The sequence below is a fragment of the Cuculus canorus genome, chromosome Z (genome assembly GCF_017976375.1).
Source record: "Cuculus canorus isolate bCucCan1 chromosome Z, bCucCan1.pri, whole genome shotgun sequence".
NCBI lineage: Eukaryota > Metazoa > Chordata > Aves > Cuculiformes > Cuculidae > Cuculus > Cuculus canorus.
This window is the reverse complement of record NC_071441.1, coordinates 54,482,766-54,500,303: the sequence shown is the minus strand read 5'-3', so window position 1 is coordinate 54,500,303 and position 17,538 is coordinate 54,482,766. Positions and strand designations below refer to the sequence as shown.

The 17,538-nt window shown below is 37.9% G+C and overlaps 1 protein-coding gene across 21 annotated transcripts in view; it reads left to right on the top strand.

Annotated features, from left to right (window-relative positions):
- Window positions 1-17,538, top strand: part of XRCC4 (X-ray repair cross complementing 4) — a 170,268-nt gene that overhangs the window by 72,095 nt on the left and 80,635 nt on the right. For all 21 annotated transcript variants that reach the window (XR_008447953.1, XM_054055376.1, XM_054055375.1 and 18 more), the window contains 3 exons: window positions 4,962-5,128; window positions 10,976-11,128; window positions 11,769-11,872. Coding sequence is in view for 20 of the 21 variants with exons in the window: in XM_054055376.1 (XP_053911351.1) it covers window positions 4,962-5,128; window positions 10,976-11,128; window positions 11,769-11,872 (424 nt within the window). In the remaining variant the exon portion in view is untranslated. The remainder of the gene's footprint in view (window positions 1-4,961; window positions 5,129-10,975; window positions 11,129-11,768; window positions 11,873-17,538) is intronic.

Here is a 17,538-nt window from a genome sequence, read left to right as displayed (position 1 = left end):
AAGTCACGGAACAGGTGACCTTGAGTGCTATCATGACGCACATGCAAGAGAACCGGGTGATCAGGCCCAGTCAACACGGGTTCACAAAAGGCAGGTCTTGCCAAACTAACCTGATCGCCTTCTGTGACAAAGTGACTCAACTACTGGATGGGGGAAAGGCTGTGGATGTAGTCTTCTTGGACTTCAGTAAAGCCTTTGACACAGTTTCTCACAGCATTCTGCTTCAGAAACTGTCAGCCTCTGGCCTGGACAGGCGCACACTCCGCTGGGTTGAAAACTGGTTGGATGGCCGGGCCCAGAGAGTGGTGGTCAATGGAGTTAACTCCAGCTGGAGGCCAGTCACAAGTGGAGTTCCTCAGGGCTCAGTACTGGGTCCAGCTCTGTTCAATGTCTTTATCAATGACCTGGGTGAAGGCATTGAGTGCACCCTCAGCAAGTTTGCGGATGTCAGTAAGCTGGGTGGAAGCGTGGATCTGCTGGAGGGTAGGGAGGCTCTGCAAAGGGATCCAAACGGGCTGGACCGCTGGGCTGAGACCAATGGCATGAGGTTTAACAAGGCCAAATGCCAGGTCCTGCACTTGGGGCACAACAACCCTGTGCAGTGCTACAGACTAGGGGAAGTCTGGCTAGAAAGCTGCCTGGAGGAGAAGGAACCTGGGGGTGCTGGTTGACAGCCGACTGAACATGAGCCAGCAGTGTGCCCAGGTGGCCAAGAAGGCCAACGGCATCTTGGCTTGTATCAGAAATGGGATCACCAGCAGGTCCAGGGAGGTTATTCTCCCTCTGTGCTCAGCACTGGTGAGACCGCACCTTGAGTACTGTGTTCAGTTCTGGGCCCCTCACCACAAGAAGGATGTTGAGGCTCTGGAGCGTGTCCAGAGAGGAGCAACAAAGCTGGTGAGGGGGATGGAGAACAAGTCTTATGAGGAGCAGCTGAGAGAGGTGGGGTTGTTTAGCCTGGAAAAGAGGAGGCTGAGGGGAGACCTTACTGCTCTCTACAACTACCTGAAAGGAGGTTGTGGAGAGGAGGGAGCTGGCCTTTTCTCCCAAGTGACAGGGGACAGGACAAGGGGTAATGGCCTCAAGCTCCACCAGGGGAGGTTCAGGCTGGACATCAGGAAAAAAAATTTCACAGAAAGAGTCACTGGGCACTGGCAGAGGCTGCCCAGGGAGGTGGTTGAGGCACCTTCCCTGGAGGTGTTTAAAGGACGGGTGGATGAGGTGCTGAGGGGCATGATTTAGGGAGTGTTAGGAATGGTTGGACTCAATGATCCAGTGGGTCCTTTCTAACCTGATGATTCTATGATTCTATGATCAGTTTGCTTTCAGGTTTGGAGTGCCAGCAGGACTCCTGAGCAAAGCTTTCCTGATATTTCATTTTCTTTACATTGTTTTGCAAATGGCTCATGCTTACTGCTCTTTTATGTTTTATCAGTCTCTCAGCACTGGGCTTTTTGTGCCAGTGAATGCCAAGCATTGTAATTTGCTCAGGTAACAAATCTACTATTGTAATATTTCTGTTGGTTAACTGCAGTGTAATAGGTTATTGTATATAACAATATAATTTCACATAGAAGAAACATGAAAGGCTTTTTGGTACACTCTGTAGGATATTCTTTGTGAAGGAGGCAAAACAAAACTGCATACCAAATATGTTAATTTTGGTTTAATTAGAGCTTTATCTAAAATGTCCTATGTTTTTCTGCACTGACATGCTGGAGATAGCTGCAGTGTAACCCAGCCAATTCTCTCCTACAGCTATCCTAACTTAAGATTAGGTGACTGTGATGGGGAGAAGATACAGAAGAATGGCTGTTTTGCAGAAGCCTTATGATTTCTTAGGTTTTTTGTTTTGTGGGGGTTTTTTTTTCAGTTATGTGAGCACCTGCGTAATAAATTTAAGCCACCTGCTGGTGCTTACTTTTTGTGGGGCTCCTAGAAATGGTCCACAATATATAGGACACAGAAAGCAGTGAAGTGAATTTTAATGTCAAGAAAGTATGTAATAATGGCTTTGCTTAAAGACTGAATTAAAGACTAAATTAAAGGTTAACTGCTACTGTGTTGGACTTTGAAAGAAAACCCAAAAGGATGGCAAACCAAATCCATTGCTTCCTTGTAGCAATGTGGCTGGTCTGTTCAGCACCTCCTCTCTGCTTGCACGTTAGGAGCGGCTCATCAGGCTGCCATGCGTTTCTTGCTCGGCTCTTTGCAGTGTGACCTCTACTCCTCTATGTTTTGAGAATTCATCAAAAATGATAGCATGCCAAAAAGCTTGGTTTGACTTTTTATGGTGTAGCAGCTTTTATAAAAAGGACATTGTTTTTTCTTACAGATTTTCACAAATCCTTTCATGGCAAAGGTCGATGAAGACAGAGATGTATTTTGCAGTTTCAAAATTCCAGGTTGCACTAGCAGTTTCAGTTTCTTTAAGATGTTTAAATGAAAGGCTGAACTGATGCTTGTTTATAATTACAGTTGGTTTTGAAATATCTGCTGCATGTTTGGCATGATTTTGATTATGAGTGGAACCAGGCTTTCAGATGAAATCTGTTGTTATTTGCTTTAAATTTTTTTAGGATTATTCACATTTTATTCTTTTGTGTTGAGTAAGCTGTAATTTAGACAATGCTTATTTGTTCTACTTAAACTTGTTTGCCTGTGTCTTATCTCAGTTGATTGTATTAAAAGCATGACAAAAATATGTACTCTTCTTGCTATTTCCTCTGCATCATAAGATTGTGTTGCTACTTATCTGTGCTACTGTGCTTCTCTATCTCTACAGCTAGTATTCAAGTGTGACATAAATTCTTTATCCATATGGTATGGTGGTGGCTTGCAAGTGATGAAAAACAGTTCCTTTACACAAATGTCCATCTTTGTTAGTGCTGTCAAAGAGCAAGTGTGATATCCAGGGAGCACACATCACTCTGGTTTACTGATAATGTAATCTAATTTCCAAAAATAAATTGAATGCATCTTTTTCATCTATAGCCATCAGTTGTACTTAAGCTAAACAAAAACAACGTGTTAGAGACAGTAAATGGGGATTTGGAAGAAAGATCAGTGGCTAATTTGAAATTAAACCTTTGCGTTTGACACATTTTTTGATCAATTTACCTTCCTGAAGAAGCTCATGATGATGTCATGTGTTGTTGCAGACTTCCACAGATAAAATATAATTTAAGGACTTTTTTTTTTTTTTTTCAAATAATGCCTTTAAAGTCTTTATGAGCAATTTGGGCATGGCCTTTTTCAGTGAAACCTTATGTATAATAGTGATAAAAGTCACATTTTAGAAAGTGTTAACAAACATTACACATTGTTTTCACAGGTATGTTTTATTTAGTTATTTTCTGTGCTCTCCCAAGTAAGATGAACTGAAGTGAGCAGAAAAATGAATGAAATGACATTTCTGATTTTAATAGACGAGGTACCATGACAGACTGAACTCTTCCCTAGCAGGAAATCTTTTTTTTACGATTTTTTTTTCTTGCCATGTATTCAAGTTCAGAAGATGGTTCTAGTTCTAATGATTCTAATAGTTCTATTCAACTATTCAACTAACATAACAACCGTTATGTTAATCCTTTTAATAACTGAAAGATCTGAGAGAGGACCTCTTCTCCTTCCACATGCCCTTCAACAACTGGAGGTTTTGGCAGGCATTTCCAATCAAAGTCAAGTTATTTTGATGGCTCTTTCCTGAAAGATTTGCTTTTGATGTAGTTTAAGCTGACCGAAGTCTCTATTGTGTCATCCAACACACTGTGCTTTTCTCTGGATCTGCTCCCTAACTAGTTTTTGGTCCAGCCAGGCAATAGTGGTGTTTCTACATGTGGAGAGGTGCCAGAAAATCCGTTATGGCTTCTCCAGACACTGTCAGCTGTGAAAGTGAACCTTAACGTAGTTCAGATTCATTATCATCTGTCCACTCCACAGCACCAAAATCAGATCCTTAATTTCTGGTTTGATTCTCTTAAGGTAATACATGCATCCTTTTCAAGCATTCTTAATATCCTTCCTTAATTGCCTCAACTGTCCTGCTGCATATTTTCGTTGCTGATCCAGTGTTGCACAATTGTACTGTTGCTGATACTGTTCTGTGTGTATGACTGAGCTATTCCTCCTCGTACCACTGTAGAAGCAGCAGTTCTGTGTTGTTTCTGCCAGACCAGACAGAAGAAATCTGTTCAGACCTCTTGTATATCCTGTGTAACACCCCCACTGCTGAAGAAATAGAACTATTCATTATAGATGCCGTCCTTCAGTCTCATTGACTTTGTGAATCTACCTATTAAATCAAAGGACTCCTTTTATTAATAAGAGCTTGCTGTCTCAGGCCTGAAGAGGAAAACTATCAGATTAGTTGTCATCCTTCAGGAGTGTACAGGCATAATAGAGAAGCATTTCTGGTGCTACTTTAAATAATAGTTTCGTTAGTTTTATCAGTAATGTCTGTGTGGTTGTATTGCTGCTGTGGATACCAGACTAGATAATAAGTTACTTCAGCTACTTCATAGAGCAGATGGCAAGAACATGTTAGCAATAACATGGTGATTCTGCATTACACCAAAGACACCTTTTATGTAAAAGCTGTGGTTGCACCTTTATGCTACTGATGTCCTCTAGTCTGTACAAAACCAGGTTGTTGCTGTATCATATTATACTTCCTTTGTGGCCTCTCTTTTCCTGCCTCTTAGAAAATGTGGCAGTGCTTATGTCCTGTGCCTGTTGAATGACAGGTGACCTTTGAGACCTATTAGCTACATCAATAATTGGCCTGTAGATTATTCCACATATTCCACGGTTGGTTTTGGGCAAATTTATTGTATTGCTTTGAAGTGGAGGACTGTAACGTATTTCTTATGTTTATTAAGTATGTATTGAAGTCTGTTGAAGGGGAGGTTTTATGATCGTTCTAGTACAGATGAGTAACTCATTCTTTCTTTGTGTTCTAGTTTAGACTTGGATCTCTGAAGCTACAGAAAGTTTCAAGTCCAGCAGATGTGGTTAAGGATCTGATTGGTTACTGCCTGGACTGCCTGGGAAAACTACAGGCAAAAAATGAGCATCTGCAAAAAGAAAATGAAAGGCTTTTCAGTGACTGGAGTGATGTGGAGAAGCGGTGAGTTTAAAAATGTATTCACAGGTGATTCTTGAGAAACTTACAAATACTTATACTGTCAGTACAGGCTTTACTGGTGAACACTTCTGCAGTCAAATACTAAAAGGAGCACACAAATTTCTCATCTTTTGACAAGCGTTTTGAGCCCATTTATCTAGTTGTGGGTCTCCTTATGTCAAAGGAACTGGTATTATAAACTTTGCAATTAAAACTGGTTTTAATTTTGTGATGTAGCAAAACAAACAGCAAAACTTCTTTTATGTAGAAGCCTCTCCATTTTTTTCAGGAAGCCTTTTCCTTTCCATTTTTACCTGTAATTCTTAGGAGCAGTAGTTTAAATTATTTACGTTTTTCAGTGGGAAATAAGTTGCCATTGCCTTAATCTGCTTGTCTTGTCAAAACAGCCAGAACTGGAAAATAGGTGTCTTGTTATAGGGAAAAGTAATGTTATTTTGTTGAAGATTTTTATACTTGCCATTGCATTTACCATCTGAATTGTCTGCCGCTGGGCTCTGTAGTGAAGTAACTATGCTTATTTCAGTTAGCATACAACAGCTTAGCACATGGAAGTCAGCCACTTATCTTGTTTTTCTATAGCTTTATCCAAAAAAACACATTTAGGAAGACTGGTGAAAGAATGTTGCTAATTGATGTTAATTTACCTTGAAAAAAAAGAGCTAACTTTTGGGAGGAGTTAGTTTTGTTTCCTTCTCATTAAAATGAGTAACGGTTTCTCCTGACAATCTCCCTGACAAGCATATGGCCTTCCTAAGTAGTGTTTTACTGCTTAACAGTTTATTGAACAATAGCGTATTGTATAACCAGTGTGCTGTACTGCATTACACTCTAATGTGTAATAGGCATTAGTGCCGATGTCAATTTCCATGGTGGTGAGGTGCTCTTAAAGAGTAACCCCAAAGAAAAAGTCACAGTTGCCTAACAGCCTTTGATCTCAGAAGTAGTGTATTCAGGCTTGGAAAGATGGTGATTTTCTTCCATGGGTTTACATTTTGAATAACAGAAACCTGATTTTTCAAAATAAATACTGAAATTTGTATGGTCTCCAGACTTTGGCCATGTCTGCTAAATGGAGAATAAATATTATTTTCATCCAAACAATGTTGGTTTTTCTTTTTCTTTTTTTGCCACACCCCAGTGTACCCTGCTGTCTCTCTTTGCTATTTTGGCTCCAAATGCTGGGCCTAGATTATTGTGAGTTTCATGGAGCTGCACAAAAGCTTTGCCTGTCTTTGTTCAGAAGATAGGATTTAAGGCTTCATATTCTGTGTCACTCACACTGTTGAGTGGCAAAACATCGAATAGAAAGTATGTGATGTGGAGAATTGTTTTCCCTCTTTGCCTGGAGCTAAGGCACATCAGCTCCAGACTTCCAGTCCCTGCAGTTCCCCTTGCTTAAAATCTTTCTTCAGGACCTCATTAGAGTTAAAACATGGCATACAAACTTCCAAGAGCTGGTTTTGTTCAGTTTAAATATGGGGCACTGGGTGGAATCGTTCATTCATGTCTTTCCCATTTCCCTGCCGTAATTTTCTTGCCCATTGTGAAGCTTTTGTGAGCTTAGCTCAGCAGCTTTGCCCTGTAGCTCTCTGGGGTCTCTTGAAATATAAATTCGTTCTACTCTCTGTTTGGTCTTAAAATGGCAAGGAAATTTCCTTCTGGAGACCAAATTTGCCTAGTGAGCAATAACTAGCCTGAATACCAGCGCTGTACTTCAGCTGGCAATAGCCGCAAAGTGCCTGAGATGGTCCACTTGGTTGTAAAGAGCTCTCGTGGCAGCCCTGTGCCAGGAACGACTCTTGCCACTTCCCTCTGCAGTTCAGGTCTGAGTGAAGGCAAAAGGTGGGAACAGGACAAAAATCCCCTTGTGGAGAAATCCTCTGCATGGTCAAATTATTAAATTACTGATACACTTTAGTCTAAGCTTTGCAATGTCTGAGGTGTTGAGAGTGTTTCTTGTTGAAGCTGTAACTTCATTTTCACCATTGTCCTTGTTGTGATGACCTAAGTGTAGGATTTTACCTGTCCAAACATTTCCCTGCTTTTAGCAAATGACTCATGTGTAGCTGACAACAGTAGGAGAGTTATTAGCTAGCTAGACTGTTCAGCATTTGATCTAATAACGTAAAAAAAAATTACTAAGACATTGTCTGGCAAGATCCAAATAGAAAAGCTATGGAAATTTTCAAAAGGATTATTCTGAAAATGCTGCAAGTAAGTTTCTCAGTGGGAGTGTGTGTGTGTGTGTGTGCACCTCAGGCATGGATTAGTTAAAATCTCATGGCAGAATAACTGTTGTTTTTATTTTATATAGGTAACTGATACAGTAAGTGTGAAGTAATATTAATGTGTAGCAAAATAACTCTTTGGCTGAAAAACACAAGTTAAATTTCTGCTTTCGGATGGTGTCTAGTTTGCATCAAATATCTAAAATTAGTGTAGACAAGCCAAAATCAAAATAGCTGTTAATTTGTATTGTGGTCAACTAAAGTGACAGCATATGTAAGCTATAAACAGACTATACAGAGGCAGACTAGGTAACTTGGTGCTTAAAACTGACTTATCAGCATTAGCTAATCAAGATTCAAACCCATTGCCAGTGTTGGAGGAAGGGTGAATTTGAAATGTAATAGAACAGTGCTTTAAGACCGGTAATTATTTTAGAGCACTGAGGACAAGGATAAATAGCAGAGATGTTGCATGTTTTTTCCTTTCTGGAAATGGAATGTGGAAAATGTAAAAATGCCATTAAGTTAAATAGTTCATGTTAACCTCTGTGAAGCATGTGTGATTGCTCTAGGCAGCACTTAAGAACTGGACAGTACCTATTTTCTGAATTACTAGTCATAACCATTCCTAACACGTAACGTATGATCTTAGTACGTATCAACTTGGGCGTGTCTGGCACATTGAAAGCATTGCACTTAGACAACAGAGAGATCTAAGAATATAGGCATTTGACACGCATGCAAATAAGACTTGCACCACTCTGGTCATTAACTTTCATTTATTTTCTTGTGCTTGAAAGTTGTTTTTGAGATGAGCAGGTTCTCTCTTTGGCCTGGGGAGATGATATTTTAGTGAAACAAATCACATAGAGGCACAAGGATGTGACGAATTGCAATTAAAGTTTGTATTTGTTACTGTTGAGGTACTGGAATGAAACCCAGCCAGCTTTGCTTAGTGCTCACATAATTCAGGTAATGTATGCCTGAGTGAATCCTAAAGGCTTACAGAGTTACAGCCAGAACCACCACCACCTTCTACGTTCTGCATAATGAATGATCTTTGTTCCCAAGCAGCAGAGGACTGTTGCTTCTACAATTCAATTTTCCAATATCATCACATACCATAGTAATATATTTTTCAAGGCTCATAGCTTGCAAATATATTATTAATATAATACAGTTTTACACTAATTGAATGTTATGCCAAATTAATGTCATGTCTGTGTCTGGAAAATGTATTTCTATATGGATTGCTTTAAAAAACAGGAAAAAAACCCCAAAAAGGTGTTCACATAAATGAAAGCAGTCATATAAGATTAACTGATAGCATACTACTAATTGATTTTGCCTACAGGGAATGGTTAATATTCTACTCTCACAGTCCTTATGTATATTTTGAGATGCTAATATTTTACTCCAAAGGCTGAAGAAATTGACTAGTTTTGCAGTGCACTTCTGTGCAGTGCTTAAGGTGCAGGCAGCATCAGCTTTACTTCATTGACAGTTTACAGTTATGTGGACTTTCATCAGAATATATCTTATATGACACCTTTTTGGCCAAGTCAGCAAAATGTAACTGTTTAAACCAACCTCATCTGTTCTGATAGTAACCAGTGCATTGGCAAAATAAAGACACAATAGTAATCACTTTCTTTAGTTAGTATTGTGTTGTGCATGGGAAAGGGAGTTTTTCTCTGGAATTATATAGAGACAGGATTACCATATTTTACACAAAATTCTTGTCTTGCCTTTTTATGTATACAGACATAATTACTTTCAGACATGTAAATGGCAAGTTACCTAACAGCTGTAATTTTTTTTAAATCTATTTTTAATGGCTGAATTCTACTTGGTAAGTAAGAGTCAATTTCTGTCCTTACCTTTCTTACTCTATGAGCTGGGCAAGGCACTTCTGGACCCTCTACTAGGGTTTATGATTCTTTGTGAATTATCTGTTTGTTCCTCAGTAAACAGTTAACTGCACTTTTATAGGTGGAATGTCTCCTGATAGTTGATTAGTACGCATGATCTTTCATTTAGGAATTATTGAAACTATCTATATGGTAATTATGTTCTTCTATTTGCATTTAAATTAGATGAATAATTTATCAACTATCGAGCATGTCCCTAAAGCGTTGCACAGTAGTCTTAATACTTTGTAAGATTATTTTCTGCTGTCTTTCTTCTTATGTCATACATGGTTTTGATCAATGAACAAAATAATATTTATGTAGGAAGTCTTTTGAAATGTATTACCTTATAAATAACTATTTTAAAAATCTTTCATATACTTGCCTTTAACAACAAAGGAAGCCCTTTAGACTTTTTTACCAACCTTGCGTAGGTTGATGGAAGTAATATAGGTTTATAGGTTATAACTTCTTGCTATAATACTATATACCATGATCAGTAAGATTATCAGATTGCTTATTTTCTTGTTATAAAACAGCTGTAAAAATGTTCGTGGTTCAGCCCATGAAATAAAAAGTTGTGAAATTAAAGAAGTAAACATAGGATTGAATTTGCTATGAGTAACTTAATTTATTGTGCTCATGTTTGCTTATATTCCATCTTGCTTTGCCTATGAGAAGAGTATACCTCCATATTCTTAATTGTGTATTTCAATTGTCCTTCATTTTGTTGACACTGGCCTACCTACAGGTGTATGGCACGTTAAACCTGTAAAAAACAGAATAATATTTTACTCTGAAGATATTAAGAGCCTTTAGAACATTTTTTTATGTATTGTAAATCTGTAGTCCTCTATCAAGTAATTGTAATTGGGTTTGGGGGGCAGAGGTGTGTAAAAATCTGCCTTGTGGTGGCTGCAGATATACAAAGATCTTATCTCTGCATCTGTCTAATTCAAAATGGAGTTGCAGCCCTGGAGTTATTAGCATTGTATTTGTCTGAATGCTTGTAAGGAATTACAGTTGCCATGTACTTTTGCCGGAAACTGGTTTCTGCACCTTGCACAGTCACCAGAACAGGATATTCAAGGCTGTTGCTGGAAAATGGTCAGGCAAAGGTATGTATCATCCACAGCTGGCAAGTGAGTCCTCGCAAGGAAAGTGTTCTGGAGCTGTCCCAGTTGTGTATAGTACTTGGTGGTCATCTCAGCATATGTTGGAGTGGAGTTGCCTATTTCTTGTTTGTTTGCTTTTTTTTTTCTCCTGTTCAAGTCAGAGTGAGGGTGTGTGGTCCAGATTTGGAACCTGTCAAGCTTAATCATATCTATTTGTAATCTCATTATGTGTATCCTAGGTGTGCCCACGACAATGAATTCAGCGTTGAAACTGAAGAACACTTGCCTATTTAAATTGTAGTTGTCTCAAATGCTTGTGTACAGGAACGTATTAAAAAAAGCTTAAAGTGAAAATTTTCTGCTTGGAAACTTCACCCTTTTGGTAGCAAACTTCATTGCACCTTTTTTATGAAAAAAATGTTTTTTCTGGCTGGGTTCAGACATAAGATTCTAGACTAGTAATGCATGCATGGTGTAGAGATTCCTGTAACAGGAAGGCTGGCCTCAATGCAAAATTTTCTTCCAGGAAACAGTATTTGAAAAAGAAATAGTGTAAAAATTAATTTTTCATTGTAGGCTGGAAAAATGTGTGGAAGCTAAAGAAGAACTAGAGGCTGATCTTTATAACCGGTTTATTTTGGTGCTGAATGAAAAGAAGGCAAAGATAAGAAACTTACAGAAATTGTTGAGTGAAGCTAAAGAATCTGCATCAGATGCCAAATGTACAAGGTATTTCTTAATTTTACTGAGTTACTTGGTATCATACCTGATGCATAATTTAGTTCAGTTTGTATTTCTTTAACTCTAGCAATGAGCTCTTCCTGGCTATGTGCTTGGTTATCCAAAGCAGTACTGTTAGTCATGAAGGGTTCTTTGTGGTGTTACTGCAAATAGCAGCATATTGCTTTGGATGCTGTAGCCAAGAACTAAATATTCAATGAATCTGTTTTCTTCTTCCTGTTAGGTAGCAGTTGATTTTCCAATCAGACTATGTCTTTGCCGTTTCCATAGGTGATACTTTCATATCCATTCTCCTTGAATGCATCTCCTTGATGCCTTTTGTCCTTTGGCAAACAAAAATATCTAAACCTGAATGTTTTTATATACTTTTTATTTAAAAAGTCAGGATGAATCATTCTACTGCTACAAAACAACTTAATTTATTTGCTATTTTTATCCTGGTTCTTTATATCTTAACTTACCTTCTGTTGTCTGTTCTTGCATATGAATGTGCTAAGCTGTTTGGCGTGGAGACTCTATGTTGACATGTATCAGTTTGGATTAGCTAATAATTGTAAATTCTTTGCAGAAATAATAGGTGGCAAAGATGTGGGGCTTTTTTCCCCTCCTTTTTTCTTTCTCCCCCTAGGGATAGTATAGCTACCACTCAGATGGCTACAGGGAGAGAAAATGACTATGATGGAAGCACTGATGAGGAAAGCGAGAATTTAACAGGAGCCTCATTACCATCAGGTAAGACAGAATGTATCGTCTTTGGGGAATATCATGAACAGGCCAGTCACTTTATGTGAATAAACCTTAATGAAGACAAAATACTACCTGACAAATTGCTCTGTGACAAGTCAACCTCCAAGCCTTAAAAATATCTCTCTTGAAGCTGATGATACGAGCATTTCAAATTGGAGAGGGGAAGTTTAAAAGACTGCACAAGTGAAGGTAATGTCATTTCTTCCAAAAGGACAAATTACATGCTCTGTAGAACTAATGGAAGTCTAAGTGTATCTGAACCATCAACAATTCCATTTTAAATTCTAGGAATCATGATGTGTATGCAATGATTTCTAAAAGGTAGAGTTGTACTTCCTGACAGTTTCAGCAGTGTTTAAAAAGGGAAAAGAAAGAAGGATTAGCAGCTATAAAAAGCACTGTGTGCATAACAGGAATAAAAAATTATTTATAGAATAATTAGTTTTAATTTATCAGTGAAGTTTTGGCCTCATGAAGATGCTCGTGAAACTCAATTTGATTAATTTTTCCAGGTCTGGAGACTTGTAAAGTGTATGGGATACAACAACTGCCTGTTCTACAATTCGAGATATTTAACTGTTAATTGTAAGAAAATTTGGCAAATTAAAACAGGCCCCACTGCCCTTCGCAGGCAATCATGAGGGGCTGGACTGATCAATGTTACAGGAAAAAAAATAGGAACTGTATTTTTGAATTATAGACAAAAATGTGCTTTCCGTTGACTTTGAGGGTGTATCAGTATTCTGATATTTAGGATTTTGATCATGGCTAGAGAGTTCTTGCAGCTGCAAAATTTGCAAATAATATGAAGACTATAAACTTAATCCTTTGGGTAATACACTCAAGTTTTTCAAGGTAATGGCATTCTTGAACCTGCACAATGAATATCACTTAGGTCAGTTGATACTCTTCCTGTGTATGCAGCTTGCTCTTTCCATGAACAATAAAAAAGCACAGATATGAGCTGAGTATCTTTATGTGGTCTAGGATTTTCACACTAAAAAAGAGATCTGAGACAGGGTGTATCTCTGTGAAGAAGACAGTGATTCAGGGGTGAGTGGCATGAGTTTGTAATGAAGTTTATAGCTGCATCAAGCATCAAGGACTGTAAAGCATAAAAGATAATACAAATAATGTTTGGATTTTTTCTGTTTATCCTAGTTTCCTTAGTTTTTTGCTCTTAGTCCAACAGTATATTCTTTTTTTGCCTTTTGGATTTGGAATGTCGTTGTGTGGGTTTCAGATGTCAATGAAAACAGATCTTTTAGAATGTCTTAATAGGTACTGGTGAAATGACATCAAAGAAGGCATTGAGTCTCAAAATAAGCAGATATGCAAAGTTATGGCAAATGAGACTGTATGATTTTGAGTTGAGATATGATTTGGCTCCTTCATGCAATGCCGTGTCAAGTTTGGCTATCCCGATTTGAAGAAAAATGTAAATGTTATCAAGGTGGGGGGAATAATGTTATGATAATAGTGGGGGGGATTAGCAAGCGATTTAAATGAAATGCTAAGAAGAATCTTAAACAGTCATTGTGTTGATGGCCTATAAGAAACTGCATTGCAAAATGATGTCATTGTAGATGGTCTTTCTATTCAGCAGATATAGGTATTTAATGAACTTGAATAGCCGGAAATTAACATTAGGCAAAGACAGAAGTGGGACTTATTTCTGACAGTATAATTAACTGTTGGAACAGTCTGGAGTGGGTTATGATAGGTTGTGTCCATCACTGCCAGCGCTGAAATCACAATGGCATGCTTTTGATGAAAAGACAAGATCTTGTTCATAGGAGAATGAACTTAAAATAGGTACACAATCTGTGCTACGTTGGGCATTGCAAATGGCTGTTACAATGACAGCTTTTCTTCTGTAACAGTAGGTGAGTCACTGAAAAAAACCATTTCTTATGCCTTCTTAGTTTACCCATGCATGAATACTCAGCAAGGTAGGTTTTTAACCTCTGCATGGCAGATGCTTACATTTATTTTGTTCAATTGCTGATAAATTTTGTGTAGAAGCCTTTTCCCTACAATAGCAGTTAAACTGGAACCTAAAAGTTTACCTAAAAATTTAGGGGTTTGGCACTTACAGTACCATTTCTAGATGTGATTTATGGTTTGCTTTTTGACAGCAGTTTCAACTTCATAGCTTAAAGCCAAAATCAACTGAAACATGGTAGTTTTTATCTCTAATCTACACACTGATATAGTTAATGCTTTATATTGTAAAAGAACAAATTAACGTTGAATTAGTATATTAGACATATTGGTTAGGAATGTGAATGTGAAACAGGCACACAACTCCCACTTTCACTTTGGTTTAATAAATTCTTAAGCAGCAGCTATGTGATGTGCCAGCACCTTGTAAATACTTGTGAGCTCTTGTTTAAGAAAGTTTCCGTGCTGGAAAGTGGACCAGAAGGAAATCATCCTACTGTTAAGTGGTTCTTTATGAATGAGGAGGTATGAATGTTTCTTGGGAGCAGAGGGAGGTTGCTTTTGGTTTGTTTTGACATTTGTTTTACTCCAAGGTTGGTGTGATTCTAGCTGAGCCGTGAAAACTAGATATAGCTGTTGCTTTCGCTACAAGTACTTCAATGAAGTTCCAGCAAATTTGCAGGCACCTCACACTTTAGACTACTGGTGTATTGTCTCATTGTTTCTCTCCTCCCTCACACATTGCTTCTAGTCTTGCAGTTCAGCTCTTTAATCAAATACCTGATATCTTCATTAACTTGACTGGTGTCTAGCATTTCTAGGGTTATTGTTTTTGCTTGGGATCACTAGGTCTCGTGACAGTAGAAAGGATGAAACACACAGAGGTGGGAAGGACGTGGAGCAGACTTAGAAAGGTGACACAGAGACGTTGGTTGGAATAAGACTGTGATTCTTTCCAACAGGTCCTGTTGGCAACAGAACATGTGTGGATTTTTTTGTTTTTCTTTTGTTTTTCTTTGTTTACTGTCAGCTTGCTTTCTCTCTATTTTATTTTCTCTTGGCTATGAATGCCTTAGTCATATTTCACATTGAAATTGGTGGACGTTACTACTCCTTGAGGTAAGAAAGTATCTCACAATCTGGCCTGTTGGATTAAATGAAATTTAATGTTCTTTGTTTCTTGCCACATGTATGGGAATATTCCATGTGGAGTGAATCCTCAATACTCATACTTTTCTATGTGATTGATAAAGAGGATAGGTTGAAAATTGGTTCTGATAAACATGCTCTAATGCCCATAATAAACAAGAGGAAGCACCTTGCCGTTTTCCACTGTTTTACTGTGCAAGTGTTCTGATCCCCTACATTCAAGTTCCTGCCTTGGGGATTATATATTGTGCCTTCAGGAGGCTATGGCCCTTTAAATTTAATGAGTTCTCTTGTGTAGTCAAAACCGCTGATGGCTTGATGCTGCTGGGTAATGAGCTTTGATCAAAGATATTTAAAAAAATGTGTATTATAACAGCACTCAACTGTCCTGTGCAGTTAAGGTTCCATCTGTGAAGGTTTTTCTGAACTTGGCCATTTTGATTTACTTCAGGCTTAAATTATTATTTTATTGTTTTGGTCAAGTGGTAGTTGGAAATGGTTCATCCCAGGCAATATTCTTCCTTCCCTTTCCCTTAAAGCTGTAGATACCTGAAAATTGATACTGATCTTTTTTTTTCACCGTAATCTGGTGGTTTTATGCCTGTAAAAACATCTGCAGTTGCTAAACTACTTTCCCTCCATGTGCCATGGTCAAAATGCACATACAGCACAAATATCAATATTTCATGTCCCTTTAAAAATCCTGTTATGAATATTATACTGAGGAATTAATGAGGTATTACATTAAAATATTACTATGAAAATTATCAAAACTGCTTATACCTCTGCATACACGTTCTTATCATGCATGCTTCAGTACGCAAACTGATGTGCCTGAATATGGTTGCCTCTAAGTGGGTGACTATTCAGTGAAATGGTATAATATTGGTGATACAATCATAGGGGATTTATGCTTTGGTAACTGTTGCAGATTACTAAATTTGGTGATTGATGAAAAAGGTAGAGCTCCCAGTGACCACATTGCAGGTTAGGTGCAAAAGCATTGACTAATATGAAATTAAAAACTGTTTGTTGGTGTGTTAGCCACATATTGCTGTGTGTTACATGTGAAGGACCTTCATTGCCTTGGTGAGCTGTAAACTTCTTTGAAGTATGATTAAAGATCTGCTCAAGTAATCAAATTAACTGCCTTTATCAGATTTAAGTCAAATGTAAGACTCAGATATTAGAATAGTAACCAGTCCAAGCTGGAAATTCCAATCATAATGCACTTCCATGATTACTGGTGAGCTTTTTCCCTCCACATAAAACCAAAGCTAGTTCAGCAATGTACATTTCAAACAGCTGGAATTATTTTGATTTTTTTGGGGGGTTAATATATCGATACAAAGAGGAGTAAATAAAGTTGCAGTTATTAAAAAAAATCAAAACAAAATCCTTTAATGAATTGATGAATTCTGTCTTCTTCTGTGAATAAGCTCAGGGAGTGAACTATCTGTATGTTTGTACACAGCTTGCTAGAGTTCTAATGTTCCTTCTACTTCTCTTCAAAATGTGCTGTATTTTGCTATGTCTGCAGAGCCTGGAAGTACTAAGCAGCATTAGGCAGAGATAAGAAATCCTCATTGTATTTATGTGGAGTACTAGCGTATCCTGGTTGGACACATAAAGGAAATGTAGAGCTGCCTTCTCCTGTTGCTCATATTTCTCATCAATTTGATATTGTTGCTCATATTTCTCACCAATAGGATGTAATTAGGGCACAGCTGGACATGAATTTTGTAAGTCAAGGCACATTTGCACTGAGCACACATATGCTGATGCTTGTTTCCTTTGCAAGATCCTGGAACCTGACCATCTACAAGACAGTACTAATTCAGTGAGATCTTTTCTTTGTTTTCTTTTCCTCATGAACTTGAGAAGACCTATTTTGACACCTGTTGGTTGAGAAGGTAGTTCATCAGTTGTGAAATTATAGCATTTAGTGCTGGAGTGGTGCCACAAGCAGCACTGCTCTGTTTCATCCTCTTTCAAGAAACAGTTGCAAAGAACAAGTGCTTATCTGCTATATAGGAAAGATCTTTCTTTTTTTTAACTTATTATTTTTTAAACCTATTCCTTTTTCTCTCCTCTTCAATCCTGTGTCTTTTACTGGATAATTTCTTTATTTATGTCCATCTCAAGTAATAGGTGCTGTCATAAAATCACTTCACTATTTGTGGTAGCTGTAACTGATACACAAGTTCCATGGAAATCATTTGGCATGAAGCCACATTTCTTGGAAAGCAGGGGGGGTTTGTCGGACATTTTACTGGAAAGCTGAGAAGTTCCTTTTCATCTGTAGGATGAAGGGCTGTTCTTCAGAACTGTTCCTCAATTTGCATAATATTACATTCATCACATACACAACTTTTGTGTAGAGTATTAGACGTTTGTAAAACCTAAAAGGGAAAAAATAGCTTTAAAATAATTCTGAGATAATAGGCAAATGATGTCTATAATTACTGCTCCAGTTTTAGAGTTCATTTCACTATATTCTGCTTGTTTCTAAAGATTAACCTAAACTTGTTGCTTCGACCACCTGAGGAGCCTGAAGA